Consider the following 20,495-nt stretch of genomic DNA (forward strand, 5'->3'; position numbering starts at 1 on the left):
TTTATAGGAAAGCTGTGAAAAAAGGGGCGAGTACATTGAGCAAGCAGGTACTCATGATGGACAGATATCCAGAGGGGACTACAGATAGAAAATAGCAGCTTGCCAGGACGATGTTGTGGAAGCCTAGGCCACCAACTTGACCCCTTCCCTCGAGTCTCAAAATTCTGATTCACCACCTCCTTTGACTTTCATTTAAAGCCACTTTCAGTCTACATAGCTTCTAGAGAGGAGGCTCAAGCCGATTTCCAAAACTAGGTGCCTCTCAAATCTACGAATGGATGTCAAAAGTAATCAATATTAAATTAATCTGGCTGATAAAGGAAACACAAAACCATGTCCAGAACAAGGAGGAGGCTCCCACACAGAGTACTTCAACACTTGATAATGTCACTAGGAGAATTAAGGACAGAAATGCCACAATTAAGGACTTGGAAGTTTGGTATTGGCAAAGTGGCAGAAGGACGAATAAATGTGCTTTGGCAGTTCAAGTCTTGAAATATGCGTTTTCTAAGTAGAAAGGGTTGGATTTCAAGGAGATCATCTAGCGAGTGTGGAGTTTGCTTTTTTAAATGGCTATTAACGATCTGCACCTTTGAGTTATCTTGGATAAACTACTGCGTGCGTTAGAACAGTTACATTTAAATCCAATCAAATAAGCCCACTCCTTTCCAAGGTTTAGCACACCTCAAGCTAACACAAAAAGGCAATGGAAATAAAGGCACCAAGTTGAACTGATACAAGGATGTGGTTCTGTGATCTACCTCAAGACCTGATTAAATGAAAATCACAAGGCAAACCTGCTTTTGTACAACCCCACTGCAGTCTCAAGCATTGGTAGAAGAGCAGCAGAAACTATAGATTCTGTGCTACTTTTGATCTACATTGAAGGAGATTAAGGTTTAAATGACAAAATTGGATTGGCGTATGTTTTGCTCTTTTTGCTGGTCAACATTCATGATGGTGAAAAATGTTTGAGTGTGGCAGACTATTTAGTGTGTGACGTATTTTCAATAGCATAAGCCATGCAGACAAAGATGGCAAACCCTACTGGTATGCGATACTAAGGTCACTGTGTTATATATATATATATATATATATATATATATATATATATTTTATTGACATTTTGGTGTCCAGAGACAGGGCAAAGCATGCTATATTTCTATTTAGCAGTCAATGAGTGGGATGTTCTTCCCTGCAAATTAGGTAATAAGATTGATTCAAAGGGACAGGCATTAGGAAGGGCAAGAGCAGCCAGAAGATGCCCAAGAAAAAGGCAGCCATCAGAGATGGCCTAGATGCAAGTGAAAAGCGAGTACTTCTTCAAGCTGTGGTTTGGAGCATTATAACCATGTACGAAAGTTAACAGTCTAAGAAAGTGCATAAGCACATTCCTTGCGACCAAGCAATTTCTGTAGAATTCAATGATTTAAAGATGTTCCTAAAAGCTTACTACTGGGCCTTCCAACTGGTCAATGTAAATGGCTGGGCGGTCGGAGATAGAGCAGAGCCGGCATGCAGAATTGACAGAGTTGTGATTGGTACCTACCCTTATTATACAACAGGGGAGTAGTTCGGGGTTTGCCGACACACACACGGACAGTGGTGGAAGCATGGCGAGCAGCAACAAAACTCCTGGGTTTGTAAGGGAAACTAACAAAGATGACCCCGCTCTAGGACAGCGACCATCTTCGAGGAGTGGGGCAGCTGTGTAGCTTTGGTAAATGGAAATTGCTGGGCCTGGAGAAATTGGGAGACATTTGGCGAGGACATGCATTTATCACATTTGACACCTTACAACAAGAATATGACATGTGGAGCGGGGAATGGTTGAAATACCTACAACTGGGTCACGCCCTCAACAGCTACATTCGCGAGGGGGAAGAACTGGAGGAGGCGTCCCCCCTAGAAGACCGACTGTTGACGGACTCACGGACCAAGAAAAGGAAGGCATTGGAGGGAGAAATAGGCTAGCTGGACAAGGAGGACTGGGGAAGGTTATACAGGGCCAGAGGGAGGTGGCGATACGTTCCAGATTCCGGCTTATCCAACTAAAAATCTTACACCAGGTCCACTACGCTAGGACAGTGCTACACCGGCTGGGTCGAAATGAACATGTGCCATGTCAGAGGGGGTGCGGGCGCGAAGGGACTTTCTTCCATCTGTTGTGGGACTGCCCAGTGATACAAACATATTGGCTCGAGGAGGGCAGTAGTGGGGGCGGAGGTCCCGGTAGAGCGAGTTATTTACAAAAGAAATGATGTTCCTAAAATGGGCTTTGGCAAAGCACTGGTAACATCGAAGGGCATCAATGAGTCTTTGCAATACTTATCCTGAGATTTTGTCAGAGGCAGTCAATCACAGAGATAGATGAATCAAAGCCATGATGAAATGTCATCAAATTTGAAATATCAGCTGTCCCCAGTAAGACTACCTGTCGATTTATCAGGACCTCACTGCTGAAATGGTAACAACAAATCAGCCAGATGTTAATTGCCTTTTAGACCACGTAAGCAACATAACAAATGGGCAGTATAATGCCAGTATGTCTAGGGTTTGCAAAGCTCTGCTAGAACTTCTGGCCATACTGCATCTTATATTTCCAGTGGTCGATGTTCAAGAGCGCCCTTGTAAGGTTCACTGTGGTTGGGCTCTCTTTACATCTTAAATTGAGAAATGGCCACATAGGCTAGTGGGTTACTTTTAAAGAGTTATCCACAACCATACACAAGTTTATTCTACAGCTGGTATTAGAGAGCGAAAACAACCAAGTATGCTGGTTACGATTTGCCTTAGCTTAACTAGAACAGGTTAATGCTCAAATGATCTGGGCAGGCATAGTTAATTGCCAATCTATTGAATACAACATAAGGTGGTTGGGAAATGTCTGTGGGGCATCGCACTACCCACCTCAGGTAAAAGCACATATGGCCAAATTAATTAAGACAATCCATTTAAAGGCTATCAAGCATAACGCGGAGGGAACAGCTCCAAGGGTATACTAGAAATCCAGATAACTGCATAAATCACTTTACCAAGTAAATATTTGTCCACTGTTTGCAGTCATTAATGAGTTATAGCAGGAGCCAAAACCTACTTCCACCTTTTTAGGAGTTAGTAAAAATGATAGCCTTTAGAGAGAGAGTAAAAAAAAAAAAAGTCTCATCTTCTAGCGGCATTCAACTAATTTCTTTAGTAACACACCAAAATATGTGCCCTTATTTTGGCCAATTCATCACAATACTATGATTTTAAGACTAGTCACCACATTCCATGGTTTGACTCCTTGCAAAACAGCCTGGCCCATAGAAACACCAGAATTGCTCTGATTAAAGACTGGCCAGAGAAATCTCAACAATTTTAGGCATTAGTACCAGAGAAATGAAAAAGCCATTTTATGCTGTTGAGTGGGTATTTTAGATCATCATTAGAAGAGACATCCTACAAGAATGTATCAATTGGGTGTAGGTGATGGCATGTAAGCAGCAATTTAGGTCAATAGGCTTATGTCTGATACTTCTGCTGTACTGTCCTCTTTCCACGTGGGCGGGAACCCTTGATCATGGCAATGCTGCAAGTACCTAATGTTCCTGCTGTTCAGTGCAGTAGGTGTACTACTGAAGTTATGGCTTCTGCAGACAATGTCAAGGTGTGCTTTGCAATCAATACGTAATCAGTCTCTAGTCTGAATGTGAGGAAATTCAGTTTTGTGGGGAATGCTATATTAAGGGTGACTAAAAATGCAAGGTATTAAGTAGCAACGCTACTTCAAAAATCTGCTAATTTGCTTATGTACAAGTATGACCCCATGATTTGTATGAAAAGCTTGGGAAAATGGGAACATTTTCTTTTGTCACAGCTTGTAGAGACTCACCTTATCATGTTGGTAATTTTTATTAACATTTTACCACAACAGTAGTTCCACTCAATACCCCAAACCGTTTATTTTGCATAGCCAATCCGGCTACACCGTAGCCTGATTCATTTTACCAAAGGAGGTTGCTTCAAGAGACTTAGGCAGTAATGTTTGTCAATGCTGCAGCGTAGATTTATAGATAGGATCTGTATGTTTGGAAACATATGTTAGTAGAGTATGCTACGCATAACAGCTGTTGGGTATGCACATTTGAAATTATCTAAATTTTCCTGATCTACAGTATTTCATGTAATACGTCCGCCACCATGCTAGGCATTAACAATATATGTTATAAGGACTTTTACACTTGATGGTGTCTGATTAATTATTACTCACCTAGGGAAGGATTTGATACTTCTTTGCCAGACAGAAAAATGTAATGACATTTTACTGCTTTGTCTCTTTAAGCTGTTAATGATGCAGCCTCACTTTTCATCTAATTTGAGATTGGAGTGTTGCCGATTCAGATCTGGTCTTTTATGATGGATTGTGATTCTTGTATGGTATTCTACGGAAGGGGATACAATTTAGTCAACTTTGACTCACTGGCCAGAATAAATTTTAAAATCTCCTGAATCTCTCTTCTTCAATCGGTTAGAGGTGTTGCACTAGAACACCAAGATCAAAAAAATGTATGAGCTATCTGCAACAACGGCAGCTTAAGTGCTGTAAATCTAGCTTAGTTAACATCATAAAGAGAGGGAAGGTGCACCAGTATTAAGTCAAAGAGCTCCAAATATATTCCAAAATATGTCCTTTATTCTGTTTTCAGTTTAAAGTTTGGGCATCAGCCAATGCGTTACGTTCCGAATGGAACTTTGTCAGGGCAAAAGTATCTTGATTCAATCAAATGGCATATAGCAGCAATAGATTCCGAAAAATTGTCAATCCAAGTTGGTAACAGCCTGGATTCTCATTAAAGCAAATATATACTTAAATCCTCCGTATTTACCGTCAGGTTAAGTCACAAAAAGCATAGGTCACTTTAAAATGTATTATAAGGGCCAAGGTAGCGGCCAACGTCCTGGTCAATGTCAATTCTCGCAACAGAGGTCCCTCATCCGGACTGTTCGAAAAAAGCTTTAAACTGAAAACAGAATAAAGGACATATTTTGGAATATATTTGGAGTTCTTCATCCTGGTGCACGTTCCCTCTCTTTATGAACTTATTTATCTGGTTTCCAGTGGAGTGAAAGTGTGGCGAAGTGTTTGCACAGACAACTTAATGTGTTTATTTAGAAACTGAGGTGCTGAACCATGATCAGCCGCATTTTGTCTTTCTAACTAGGTTAGTTAATAGTTGGAATCTTTTTCAAAATGACTGAAGCAGCATTATAATGGATTGTTATTGACGTTAAATGCATATGGGCATATAGGGGGATTACAGGGTGACAGTCTAATGTGCGGACGCCGGACTATTTAGAGGAACGCTGGCGCGACCGCGATCATTTACGTCTCCTGAGGCTTGAGCCGGGAGAAGAGGGAAGCATTCATGGCAGAGTTACTCGAGGGCTCTGAGTTTGACGCTGTGGATTGCTGCTACTTTGAATTGCGATTTTGCACACGGGTTGGTTTGCACTTCCCGAGATTTTCAACTAACTTTACTGTGCTGATAGGGCTTTTTAACTTTTTAAGCCTCCACTTGTATCTATTGGAAATTGTTAGTCCTGGCATACATTCCTCACCTTCGCGCCGGTAGCGAGCCGAGCAGGCAGTCCCTGTGGAGCGGTGCTCGTGGGCGGTGGCAGCCATCTTGGGGGGATTACAGGGTGACAGTCTAGTGTGCGGACGCCGGCAGATTTAGAGGAATGCTGGCGCGACCACGCAGCGGACGCACCTAAGGCAAGCCCGTCTGCGCCCGTCCGCGCTCGGGTCGCGCTAAGCGCCCAAACCCCTGGCCCAAGGTCTCCAGGAGCCTGTAGGAAACACGTATACACCAGAGAAGCTTTACTGGGACTGAGAGGTGCGGTAAGTAATGCTGTCTGCGGTTGTTTGATTGCGGATGCTAGGGATAGCATCCCCTTTGGTTCCTGCCTTAACTGTAGAACTATGTTCCCCAAGTTGATGTTTGAACCGATCAGGTTTCTGAAGGTCGTCGATTGCTCAGCCGGAGATCCTGTCAAGGCTATTAGCTGTATACTAATTAATGCCAGGTCCCTAGTAAAACGCAGCACTGAATGTGCGAATCTGTTGGAAGACAACGGTATTAAATTCGCATTCATTATGGAAACCTGGACGGACGAAGCGTCCGGGCCAGATCTAGTTAAGGCCACTCTACCTGGGTCCCAATGTGAGGTGCTGAACAGGCCTAACAAGAAGGGAGGTGGTTTGGCTATTATTGATCAAAATTCGTTTCAGGGGACTTTTAAATCTGTTAAACTACCCGCATGTGAAGCCCTTGCTTTTAATTTTAGTTTAACACACCATCACTCCTTTAAGGGCACCCTAATATACAGACCTCGCGGTGCTAGAGTCTCGTTTTTTCCTTCCTTGGGGGATCTCCTGGAAGATGCCTTTTTGTGCGATTCCTATACTATTCTCGGAGACTTTAATTTCTACTTGGAACTCGCTAATGACCCAGAGACAGCCCGACTATTGGATTTGATGGAAGCCGCAGAGCTTTCGCAGCACGTGAAAGGTCCCTCTCACCAAGCTGGTCACACCTTAGATGGCGTCTTTTCCAACTTTCCAGGGCTATCCTTTATGGGCCTCCTGCCTTTGTTTTGGTCAGATCATGCTGGGGTTCTGTTTAATCTCAATGTGAAGATTCATAAGACTAAAAGGTAGTGTTTCACTGGAACAGATTGAAACTAGAGCCTGGAATAGGGTGGAAGCAGAGACTCTGCTTAAGGTATTGACTTAGTCCGCTAGCCATGGCTCTTGTGGAATGGAGGAGGCAGCTGCCTCTTACACAAGATGGCTCACACAGGCGTGTAAAGAACTAGCCCCTCCTAAATCTGTTTTGCCTAAAAGAGTTTTTCCCTCAGCCCCCTGGTATTCGAAGGAATTAAAATTGCAAAAATGTACATGCAAACGATTGGAGAGGAACTGGAGGAAGGGCTATCTCGACAAAGAGAAGTTGATATACAAAGCTTGCATGCTCACCTATAAACATATGGTTCGGCTGGCCAAACAGAAATTTTACGCAGCTCAAATAGAGTTAGCTAAAAACTCATCTAAAGAGCTTTTTTATACTGTTTCCAACTTGACTTCTCTCAGGCCAGCCTCTATCCAGTCCAGCACGGAGCTCTGTGATCAGATCGCCTCGTTTTTTTCAAACCAAAGTCTCCAATATCTTTATTAGCCTCTGTGATCCTATAAAGGAGGTATTGGAGACAGTGACGGATGGGGGAAACACGTTCCGCAGGCAGAGACCTTGGAGGTTTTCAGTATATTAACCACACATGACACACGGCAGCATCTAGCTAATGCAAAGTCCGGGTCCTCGCTGGACCCTTGTCCTTTGAAAATTACCAAAATGGTCCCGGTCCCGATTGCATGTTATCTCACCCCCATTTTTAACGAGATATTTGAAGGCGGTCCTTTTCCGAAACAATGGAAGAAGGCCTTCATTCTACCGCTGTTAAAAAAACCGAGTCTGGATCCTCTCGATCCTAATAATTTTCGACCTATCTCTCGCCTGCCTCTCCTTGCTAAGCTGGTTGAAAAGGCAATGAATAGGCAACTTAGTGCCTTTCTAAAGAAGTCCCATCTGCTTGATTCATCCCAATACGGCTTCAGGGAAGGATATAGTACTGAATCAGCTTTGATTAAAGCTACGGAGGAAATTAGGGCAGCAGTGGATCAGCGAGGCAAGGCGGCTTTGATCCTTTTGGATCTCTCGGCCGCTTTCGATACGGTCCATCATGGGCTTTTGATGGACCGTTTAATGAAATACGGGGTTCAACGGAAAGCCTGGGAGTTACTCAACTCATTTCTTACGGATAGAAGCCAGAAAGTCGCACTGGGCAAATTTCACTCACAACCCTTCTCCTTACCATGTGGCGTGCCGCAAGGGTCATCATTAAGTCCGACCCTCTTTAATGTGTATGTTACTACCCTGGTTTCGATCATTAGGCGTTATGGGTTTGGCATCACCTCGTACGCGGATGATACACAAATTGTGGTATCTTTACTTCCAGGTTTGGAGAAGGGATAGGATCTTAATTTCCAGGCATGTATGACGGAGGTAGGACGATGGATGGCAGGCAACTGCCTCAGGTTGAATTCGAATGAAACCGAGGTTATGCTGTTCGGAAACAACCCTAACTTTTGGACGCCCTCGTGGTGGCCACCTTCTTTGGGGGTTCTCCCCACCCCGGTCGAGAAGGTAAAAAACCTAGGGATCCTGGTTGATGTAAAACTATCCATGGCTGCCCAGGTTAAGGTGGTAGCCTCTAAAACAGGGTACATTCTAAGAATATTGAAAAAGATCCGGATTTTGCTTCCGCCAGACTGCCGAAAAACAGTGGTTACGGCCTTGGTTTTATCCAGGTTGGATTACTGCAACAGCCTTTACTTAAATCTACAACAAAATTTGTTGCACCAGCTCCAGATGCTTCAAAATGCTGCGGCTAGACTTTTGACAGGGACCCCCAAATCGGCTTCTATCTCTAAGGTAATACAAAAGCTGCACTGGCTCCCAGTTAAGAACAGGGTCCAGTTTAAAGCTCTCTGATTGGTTTTTAAAGCATTACATGATGAGGGCCCGGATTTAAAAAAAAATCTATTTCAATGGGGTGGGCGCAGTTTTTCCTTTAGTGCCGCCAAGCTGTGGAATAAATTGCCTCTGTACCTAAGAAATATCAACAATCTGCTCTGCTTCAGAAAGGCATTGAAGACTTGGCTTTTTGTGAATTCATTCCTATCTGCCCCTGCCCTATCTTTGGAGAAGTAGTTAGCGCCAGGACACCTATTAGGTAATCGTGCGCTTTATAAATCGCTTTTAATAATAATAATAATAACAACAAAATCACAACTTTTACTGACATTAATAACTAACGACTCAGGCTGCAGAATCCTGAAAATAAATAGAGAACCCAACCGGTGATGTTTTGTGTGTCTACTGTAATTTCCTGCATATGAGAAGGAGAGACTTTTCATATGGCAAGTATTGCATGTTTTAAGTAGCATTCCACTAGTGGACATTTAATCCATCACAAATTTCATAGCCTCCAAGAAAGAATTTTGGGTGGATGAGAGCATCACTAGATCAATGATCTCACACATTTCTAAAAGTACGAGGGAAATTCAAGAGATAGAATGGAGTTAAATCAACCACAAGGGAAACTCCAGGTTACACTTAATCTACTTCAATCTTGGATGCTTATTATGTTCCTCTGGTATTATCTTGAAGCTATATTTACGCATATGGGACAACTCAAAGCGTTCCTCCTACTTTTTTCGTTCCTATTAGCCCATCTCCAATGGAGTAGAAGCTTATTCTTGGTAAATGTGGGCTTTCAATCTGGACACAAAGTAGTTATCCATCCATGTAGGCAAGCGTCACCAGATTCAGTAGGAATTAAACATCAAAATGATTCAAGCACTGGGAGACCTAAGTCCGCTCCAGACTCATTGGATGTTCAGTACCATCAGGCCGGAGACAAGGCACATTTATGGCCGCATGGCCGCTGTATAAACACGAAAAAGCTAAAGCCTGGAGTATGTACATACTCTATCTTGCCCAGGTACATCCTACTAGGTACTACAGCTTTCTTACGCAGACTTTTCCTCTCTGGTCAAACAATTACATACTTCAACATCGAGCTCAGTAGGTGGATTGTGTGGCAGAACTGTACTTAGCATTACCAGTACAAGAAGTTAATACAGGGAAAAGAAATTATTTACAGGTAAGTTTTGTTATCCTTCTTGTAGATCCATGGGAAGGTTTCATTAGCGTACAATCCTTTTTCAGTGGGTGGCACAATGACGTAGGGTAAAAGTGCAGAGGTCTAAACAACTGTCATTAACAAGACCTGATAAAACTGCCAATATCATCTGCCAATCTGGTTCACACTTTAAAAACTATTTATTAATGGAACACCAAAAATCCCACTGTCCACATTGGAAGAAGAATTAAAACTAATTCCCAAAAATAATGTACGAGACTCCAATTATCCTCATTACAAAGTGTATAGTAATTAGAGGTTCACGTACACAAGTCACAGTCAATGGATGGGGTGGGAAGGCCAGTTACTCATCGTTAAATCCTTCCCCATATTAGGGGAGTGTGGGAGGGGTGCAAGATTATAGGCAGGTGGTGGAACGGAATAGGACAGGAGCTACCAATCTAACAAACAGGTTTCCTTACATGGCACTGGAATTTAGGGTCAATGGACAGCTATCACCTTAAACATAAGTAACTATGGAATGATGCAGGCAAGAGAGAGAGAGAGAGAGACTACTCAAGTGCTTATGTAACCAAAGGACCAGTTGCAACAATGGGATGCACACCCAAGACTGTTGAAGATCTAAATTGCTGCAAGCCCATTGGCAGTGGATAGGGATTCCTCTATTGTTCCAGGTAGCTCATGGACAGAAAAGGCTCATCCAGTTGCTCCTTGAGCTTTTCACCTACCTCTTAGCAGGTCTCAACAGCATGAAAGCAGATACTATCTATGTCCTGTCCCTGGCAAACTAACTTTCCCAACTGATACACTATTCTCAAAATTGAGATAAACTATAAAATACTAGTTTCAGGCCAATATCTAACTCAGAGGAAAATTGTTTGAAGGTCTGCTGAAAAACAAAAAAAAAATAAAGAATGTCTTTAAGGCTTGTTAGTCTTTTTCTGTGCAGCGGGCAGATGTAGGGCTAGTTATAACCAGTGAAGGGACTTTGTCACAAGGCATGTTTCTTACCTGCAAAACAAAGAAAGGTTCGAAGAGAAGGTTTCCAATAAAGTGTAGTAAAAGGTTTGGTTAGGTAGCAGATGTTTTTCCCTCAAGCCAGCTACAGGTTCAGGGCAGAGACCCAGGCAAAAGAGCAAACCACCAAAACAAACAATCTCACACACATCTTTATAATGTCACTAATGCAGACTGACTTATAGAGCTATAAGCGGGAAGGATCCAGAGCTCTTACAAGTTTGATTCTTGAGTCAGCTGGAAAAATGATACAATGCTTCTGGAGATCTTGAGCCAGAAATTGTTTTTATAGATGACAATCTCTGAGACTGAAAGAATGCTTTTGGTCAAATCAAACTCCTAGGTTTTAATGGATCGTGCTGCTCTGGTGTGGATATGGTCAATATGCTGCAAGTACTTGGGGGGCATATTGTACCTTATCACTCTTCTGGGTGAATTCTCTCTCCTTCTCGGACCTCCCTTAGACAGAAATCATAGAATGTAAGATTACCTAATGTAACTTGAATTCTGCTATTAACTGTAGCCTCAAAGTAATGTAATAAAGCCACTATTATCCCAAACAAGCATTTAGAATGCAATAGGTCTCGCATTACTGAAAGTTTGAGCTATTGCTGTTGCAAACAATAATGCAAAGCCAATAGCTCAAACTTTCAGTAATGCGAGACCTATTGCATTGCAAATGCTTGTTTTGTCTGTCTTTGCATTGTGGCAGTTGTTGGTAAAATTCTGTTGATTTACCACCTAAGAAAACGTAATTCCACAACTAAACAGCCGGAGATTAAAATGAAACATGCAGTAAAGTGACATTGAGCTACAGTTCACCTTTCCGCCCAATACATTGAAACTCCACATACATTAACTTCTGATACAGAAATGGAACCCACACAAAAGGGCTAACAGCCACATTACGATGCTGCCATTAAAGTGTTTATGAGTTTATTATTGGGGAATAATTCAAAGTGCACGATAAGAACAAAGAACACACAAGTGACGTACTAAGGGAGTATGGGCTAAGTTGATTCCCACCGTCCCAAACTACCAGTTTAACTTCCGGGAAACGGTCGGTGGGCAGTAACTTAATATAACCACGGACATGTCACCTGAGAAAGACAGAGACGTCTCCACACGCTGAGGAAGGCGGCTGTCAGTCCAGTCACGTTCCCGCTTGACAGGTTGTACTCCCGTTACCTTTAAAACTGAATGCATAGATAACCATAACATGTATTTCAACGCCTCGTCAGGGTAGTAAGCGCTATATTAATGTAATTTCAATGTTTGTGAAGTGCACGCTAACCCTGCAGGTCTTATCTTGTGGCTGAATAACAGGTGGTTCTTTTATCAACTCAATGGTACTCATTTGCTCGCTCTCGGAAGGATGAAATGCTGAGTGAGCCCGCTAACTTTGAAACGGAGACCATGGGGTCAGCCACTGGAAGAGATGCACAAGGTCATTGAGTCAACGGATGCGTCATTAAACACGAACTGATGTTTGATACGGTTTAGCGAAATGCGCAAAACGTAAACATAAGGAAGGGAGAAAAATGCAAAATAGGCAATAAAAGCTATCGGCTGAAACAGGGGAAAAGAAAGGAGAAAAAAAGGACGATAACAGAGACAAATTGAAACGAGTGGTGCGTGCGCGCACCACAGCGAGCCATACGTTTTCAATTATTGCGCCCGTGTCTGGGCACGATAATTGAAACCACATGGCCTTTGGTGAGCGTAATAGACACCAATAGGCTAGGGGCGGAGCAATGCGTCCGACTTTGGCCGATTGCGTGCAATCTTGGGGAAAAAACACTCACGCAAAGGCCAATAGCGGGGCACAAAAGGAAAAGCACACGCACGAGCGTGTGCGATTCCTGGCTCCGTTTTGGAACCCCGGACAAAAGGACTCTCACTGCATCACTAGGGGCGAGACCTAAAAGCAGAGCCTGAATGCTCCCACGAGTGAAGCATATCAACAACGTTTCCTTTTCCTGTACCTCCAACATATCGTAAGCAGTTAATGCTGAATGCAACAGATTTTTATCAAGATGGACAAAACTCTCCATTACCAACTGCTATATGAACTCACCAGAGAAGGGACTAGCAGTCTAACAGCAAGGAGAAAATAACAAAGCAAAATCCCTCAGTTCTCCAGATAAACACAGTCATGAATGTATTTTAATCAGAAGGGGAATACTGTGTTTAAGAGAGAACAAGGACGAAAAGGACAAGAAGGTGCATTATTCCAATTTTATTTTTATATATTCACTTAGGTTAAATACCTATTCACAAATGAGACATACACTCACTAGAATGGACTCCGTATAGCGCTCATGATACCAACAGCTACCAAAAAAATTAATATGGACAAGTTTTAAGAATGAGGCATTATGGTTTCTTACCTAGAATGAGAAGAACATATGGCACATATATTTAAAATGATCGGGTAAGCATCAAAAACAAACCTACCTAGCCCATTCTCATTAACAGACGCTGTATCAGATTCTGTCATTCCATCAATGATAGCAGCATCTTCATCAGTTCTCCTCCTTCGCGACCGTCTACGACGGGTAGTGGGAAGGTGAGATTCGCTTGCATCTGTGTCGGCCGTCTGGTCTGACTCAGTGTTATCAAGAAGGCTGTAAGGGTTGCTGTCAGGGTCCTTCAGCACTGAGATGGAAAAGGCACTTTTAGAACAACGATATTACCACAAATATTTAAAAGCACATTTAGAACAACGACATTACCACAAATATTTATTTTTTGTACTCATTTTGGGAGTTAATGTATATCAATAACTAACAAATAAAAAAAAATCACATAGTAATCAAAAGTTATAAACATGCACGAGACTTCAATTTAAATTGCCTTCTCTGATTATCCAGAGTTTCTCATTTTACTCAGCCCCCCCCCCCCCCCCACCCCCAATTCAACTCAATATGGAAATATCCTCCCATGGTTCCCAGATCCAATTAAAACTGGCAGATTCCTTCATAGCTGTTATACACGTATTTCTTTTCAATCAATACTTCTATTGATGGTTTCTTTGACAATATTCTTCCACGCAAAATATTTTGTTTTGTTGCTGGCAGTGATAAATTGACCAACCTTTGTCTTTGTGTCTTTACACTATCAACAGGGGCACCAGTGACATCCTTGCTTTAAGTATGTTGTGTACCAGCACAATGTTTTGCTTATCCCAAACTGTCGATTCCAGACAATGCAGTAGAATGTAAACCATATCATTTTCCTCCTGGTACCTCCTTTTTGCATTAATTTCCCGAACCTGTTATTAAGTAATAACGAGCGATGGCACCTTACATGAAGCAGGCATGTGAAAGGTAAAGAGAACAGTTTCAAGTTACTCACTTTGATTACTTTTGAACTAACAGTCTTAAGTCCCATTATCTCAAGGCTCAAGGGATACCAACAACTGTAGGTTACGAGGTAATAGCTCTTTTTTTCCCCCACACATCGACATTTTGAAATTTGAGGTTCAAGTAGAAATGCAGCACCATCCATATCACAGCTTTAACCAAGTTATGGGACTGCTTACTTTAGTCCCTATCCCGTCAGCAACAATGGCAGAAAGGTCATTTGAGAGAAGACTGAAAACCAGGATTACCAATGCACTAGTTACTACTGTAAATAATTTGGACTTTCTCATAGGCTAAGGTCTTCTTCTTTAGGAGTCCCAAACAATTCATAATGCTCAAATCTTATTAAGACTTACAGGTAGCGTTTAAAAGTCCTTACGGATGTCTTGAATTAATTAAACATCATCTACAGAGCGTATAACCATGCCATGCAGCTCAAACTAAGTCGGCCGATGAACCGATCTTTGCCTATTACTGCATATGCTTGCTTACCATTGAGGGAAGAATACAAACTTACTTTATGCACTTTTGAGTACATACGACAACCCAGAGATGGAGGTCTTTTAGACTAATTAGAGAAATAACAGGTAATGTTCTTTCTTGGTTTATGTGGACAGATATAACCAGGGATGAAATACAGGACGAGTTCTCACAATAGTCTTCTTGTCCCATGCAGATTTTAGTTACTCTACTGCTTTCTCGAGGCCACAGTAACCCAAACAGCGGTTTTTCACGACGCCTGTTGAAAGAGACTGATAGCAAAACTTGAAAATGTGTATGAACTATCAGTGAAAACACAGATATGGATGTAATTATTTATTGGTTGGCGCAGATACTGAAGGCCCTCAACACTGGTTAACAGCTGTATTGCTTTTTTCTGATGAAAAAATCAATCTGTCAGAATATATATGTAAGTGTTTATAAGTGTTGTGAAGTTGATGCTTAGTAAAGGAGTTGTATTTATTTACTCCTCACCCATTCAGAGCATAGGACCATCTGTCACCAATTTAAAGATCAACATTTTCTTTTCTCAGAGTGAGAAAATACTCAGCATACATGCATTCTCAGAACACCCATGAGACATCCCTCACTTCTCCCTTATCAACAAACATGTAACACTTATTTCACCCACATCCAATCATAACATGCACTAACATCTTTGCCCCCAACATTACTGGCCACAAACATAATCCTCCATAAATAGTGCTTTTTTGTTTTCTTATTATTTTTCTTGTTGCTATAACTTGCTGAGGGTCTGCATGAATATCAACCCCCCTCCACCTAGTGTGTTTCCTTGCTCCGAAACACCACATTGAGAATGAAAATCAACACGGTTCTTGTTTCCAAATCCTACCATCTCCATCTTGACTGCATGTTTTACCAACTTCACTACCATTTTCTCCTTTGAACATATAGACCATTGTTGACTTCCGGCCGGTGCCTAATGTTCAACCAAAGAAATATTTTTGTCATTTTCCTTCATTAAAAAATACCTCTTTCTGTCATTTTAATTCTCGCTCTATCCACTCATCAATAGCATTACATTTCAAACATTTACTCCTCTTCATGCAACCTGGACATAGTTAAGTGTTCGTAGCTCTTCATTTAAAAAATTCATACTGCGTTGAATGAAGAGACATTCAATACATCGTAATTCTGTCCTGTAGCTGTATTCTCTCCAGATTGTTGTCCCTTGCCATCTGTATGCCTTCCTTCAATGTTTTGTTCATCCTCTCAACTGCACCATTGGTTTCAGGATGATACACAAATCTTTTTATGAAGAATTCCACAGTCCTTAAAATAACTCTCCATTTCCCTTGAGCAAAACTGAGGACCACTGCTTAATAAAATGGAGTTGGGGTAACGGCCTCTCTTACATATTTCTTCCAGAAATGCTATTACACTAGCAGTGGAAGTGTCACTCACACAAATTTCATACACCTAGAATACAAATCCAACAATACTATGAGGTAATGCGTACGATGTTCCCCATGTAAAGGGCCCATAATATCAATGGCAACCCCAACCCACAGAAATTTCGGAAGTTCCCTACATACCATGGGAATTTGTTTGGTTCTCAACACTTTATTACTCACACAACATTGCACACAATCCCTCACTGCAGGCTCCATCTCCAAATACATGCTGGGCCACCAAAAATTCACATGTAACCTTTCTTTAGTTGCGACAATTCCCATAAGGTCCCTCATGTGCAAACTCAAGTAATTTGCTTGGTAAACCAACAAGTGGTACCAACGTAGTTCTTCTATGTAAGTTACCACTGACCACAGATAATTCCTCTGATCAAAAACCAAGTTTTTCCAACTGCTGACACTTGCTTGACAACACTAAACCTATGGCTTTAGAAGAACTGGGTCTTTATAAACCTCAACTTTTTAATTATCTTCATCTATGGCACCCATTGTGACCTCACATACACTAACTTCATCATCCAAAAACTCATCAGGAGTATCCTGCACTTTACCCACATGTATTAATCACGACAGCCAATTTGCAGACCTGTTCTCCACTCTAGGAATGTATTCAACTGTGAAACTGTAATCCTGAAGAGAAATGACCCATCTTCTCTTTTTAGCAGCGATAGCATCAAGAACTTTTTTCTGAAAAACTTATTTTAATGGTTTATGATCAGACCTTACCTTAAAGGTCATGCCCCACACCAGATTTCTGAACTTTCCAACAGCCCAATAGATTGCATGCACTTCACTTTTAATAATTGAAGAATTTTACACAGCACCTTTAAGACACGAGAAGCACATGCAGTCAACTGTTCAACTCCTCATCTTTAACACAACTGCCCAACACCTTTTGCACTGGCATCTGTCTTTATGTATGTCTCATTTTCAGGAAGAAAAGCTTGCAAACAAGGAGCATTTTGTAGGCCATTCTTTATCAAATTCCCTCTGACAATCATCATTCCACTCAAACACAACATTTTTCCCTACCACCATCCTCAAATGTACAACAGTCTTGCCTGCATAATTCTGAAAGAATTTGTTGTAATATTCAATCATTTCCAAAAACAAAACCAATTCATTATTGTTACATGGTTCCTTTAATTTTACAATGGTCTCAACTAACTTTTTCTTAGGTGCAACATCCTTTCCAGAAATACAATGTCCTAGATAATTTACTCCTTGCACAAAAAAATGTACACTTATCCTTTCTTAAAGACAACCATGACCTCCACAACCTCTGAAACAATGTTCCTACTCTAGCATTATTTATTTTCTTGTCCGTCCAAAAATAAACACATCATCCTGATAACGTGCACCCCTGCAACTCCTTTCAGAACAGATGACATAAATCTTTGAAAAACAGAGGCTGCTGAAGTTAACCCAAATGGCATTCTCAGAAAATTATATGCCCCCATCGGCATGATGAATGCAGTCAATTCCTGTGAGGACTTTTCCAACTCTACCGGATGATAGGTTGATGCAAGATCCAGAGTTGTAAAATAATTTGTACCAGACAGTGTTGTTATGATCTTGTCAATGTTATGAAGGAGAAACTTGCCAACAACCACGTCTTTATTAAGTGCTCAGAGATCAATGCATAATCGAATTTAACTATTGGGCTTCTTTGCCACCACTATAGGGGCAAGCCATTCAGTAGCCTAGACTGGTTCAATGATACCAATTTCAGTCAAACACGATTTCTCTACAAACTCAATCTTGTACACACAGAGTGACTCTCCTCACTTTCGCCACAACCAGTTTCGCTCCACTCCTTAATCTTCTGTCATGTTTCTAACCTGTAAGACAGCTCACCCCATCATGACATAACCCTCTGAATTCCTTCTCAAAGTCTACCAACTCATTTTCAACCTCAAGGAACTTGAACCTGTGGAACATCATTAAGCTGCAATGTGACACCCAACATTCTTTCGATGAGGCAGTCCCATCAAATGATCTCATTTGTATGAAATATACACCTCTCCTTTCACCATTCTTTCCCTAAACTCAGTGCTTGCCATGAAAAACCCAAACAGTTTTATAACACCACCACCATACCCAAAGAAAGAGACATCCATGTGCATAACTTCGCCTTTCTTTTGAAATGGTCTTCAAACGTGGTTTTAGCGATCATTGTGAGATGTGCACATGGATCAAACTTCATTACCAAATCCACACCATAGACGGGATCAGTGTGGTGTTACCCTTTACTCAGACGAATCTCAAACACAATTTAGTGTACATTTTGTCATACATTTTTCCTCATTTTGCTTTTGCAGCTTTTGGAAGAGTGCCCTTTTTTTCCACAAGAATTACAAATTGCTTGTATGGCGGGACAGGACCTTATGACCCGACCTTTCACACCTAAAACACACTCCTTTAAACTCTGGAGACATATTGTCCTCACTTACTCTCCCTTTTTTCCTCAACATTCGTTTTTGATTTTATCTGATTTAATACCTTCTCTACTTTATCGTGAGTAACATTATTCCTATTCTTACTATTACTTATCTCATCCACATGTTTAATCCTATGTTCCACGCGTCTGGCTCTTCATATTACTTCCTCCAAAGGTGGCTTATTTTTTTACCATACCTCCTCTCTAACAATGTGATTTTAAAGATTTCAAAACATATTGATCATGTATTCTGCCATCCGTTGCCCTCCAAACTTGCAACTCAATACTAACTTCAGAAGACCCATGACAAAATCTTCCAGAATTATCTTTGCCCTGCTATCTCACCCCAAAATAATATTGTTCCATTATGGTGCTAACCCGTGGAAGATAATGATGATCTAATTCTAATATGCAGATCTTATAATCAACGATCTATACTCCACATTACTTAACTCAGGCAAGTTCTCTAAAATGTCTTTTCCCTCACAACCGAAGCAGTGCATTAACAGGGAGTATATGGGAGGGAGGGGGAGGGGGGGGGGGTGCGTGGCTAGCAGCCGGCAAGATGACCACAACCTAAAGAGACTCCGAGGGCGAGAAGAACCCCGTCATTAATCCGCACATTTATCCTGCATTAGAACGGCGTAACTGCAAAGCACACCAACTGGAATACTAGCGTCACAGATTGCAGCGTTCCACGGTCTTCTGCGATGTGCGGCCCCGGAGGAATCGGCATGGAAGACCTGGCGGCCTAATGACCGCATCGGGGCTGGGACCTCGGGTGCGTCAGCCCTCCCACGTTGCTGAGGTGGGTGATGGCGCCCGCGCTACAGCCGCTTCATCGGCGACTGCAAACGGAACACCACTGACTCGATCGGAGCACCGGGGTCGTGGAGTGAGTCGTGGTGCGTGAGGGCTCGCTCCGGCCAGGGCCGAGGCCCATTGAGGAAAAAGACAGCGCCGCCGTGTCGGCACAGAGACTCGAACTAGACTCGGCGGACCAGGGGAAAGACCGTGTGACGCCAGGATCCTCACTATCCTCAGTGGCCATATCTACAGGCCCTGGTCGCCTCAGGCAGGCCTGCAGCGGCTGGTTGCACGGTGTAGGTGGCGCCGGCGATTTGAGGCAGGTGACTGGGGCTCCATGGTTCCATAGCAGCGCAGGAGTACCGAGACGCCTGTCTCTCTCGGCCTGCACCACAGGGTTGGCGCTGAGCACCGACGGCACCATCCGCTGGCAAACTACGGGCGCAAGGACATACAGTAGTGTAAAGAATTAACGCACTTCTTCCTCATTGCCAGACACTGCAGGGGGTTGAGGAGCGAGAAACCCAAAAAGCGACGCGCTGCGCATGACAGCGCGGCAGGTGGAGGTGACTACCACCCCTCCTCTCCCACAAGACCTGGAGGATCAACTGAACGGTGAGTAAGATAGCGGGACGAGGCCCACGAGGGGCACCGGCTGGAAGGCTGGACAAATTTGCCTACACTAAAGACCAGGGCGAAAGGCAGCAAGCAACTCCTGCTCAGACAGAGACCCTACCACAGCAAGCCGCAGACTCGGTTACACTCACAGACATCATGGCCGCCCTACAGCTAGTCCAGTCTTCGATAGGCACGATCTCCACTGATATCTCTCTGATCCACGCTGATTTCTCCAAGCTTTCAGGGAGACTGACGGAAGTGGAGTCCACGACGACGGTGCTGACCACTGACACAGCACAACTCCAACGCCAGGTACGTCAGCTGGAAATAGACAACAAACATATCCTCACCAAGCTGGACGATCAGGAAGGCCGGTCAAGGCGTAACAATATACGCATCACTGGAGTGCCAGAAACTGCAGGTGGTCCAGCCCTAGACCTTTTCGTTGAAGACCTGGTCAAAAATCAACTGCAACCGCGAGGTCTATCGAGCTTCTTCTCGGTTGAGAGGGCACACCGAGTACCTGGTGGGAGGCCCAGGCCTGCC

The 20,495-nt window shown here is 42.6% G+C and overlaps 1 protein-coding gene across 5 annotated transcripts in view; it reads right to left on the bottom strand.

The window, feature by feature from the left end:
- Positions 1-20,495, bottom strand: part of FXR1 (FMR1 autosomal homolog 1) — a 331,323-nt gene that overhangs the window by 42,354 nt on the left and 268,474 nt on the right. For all 5 annotated transcript variants that reach the window (XM_085635376.1, XM_085635377.1, XM_085635381.1 and 2 more), the window contains exon 14: positions 13,243-13,443. In XM_085635376.1, the coding sequence (XP_085491502.1) occupies positions 13,243-13,443 (201 nt within the window). The remainder of the gene's footprint in view (positions 1-13,242; positions 13,444-20,495) is intronic.

Source organism: Triturus cristatus, chromosome 11 (assembly GCF_964204655.1).
Source record: "Triturus cristatus chromosome 11, aTriCri1.1, whole genome shotgun sequence".
Classification (NCBI taxonomy): Eukaryota; Metazoa; Chordata; class Amphibia; order Caudata; family Salamandridae; genus Triturus; species Triturus cristatus.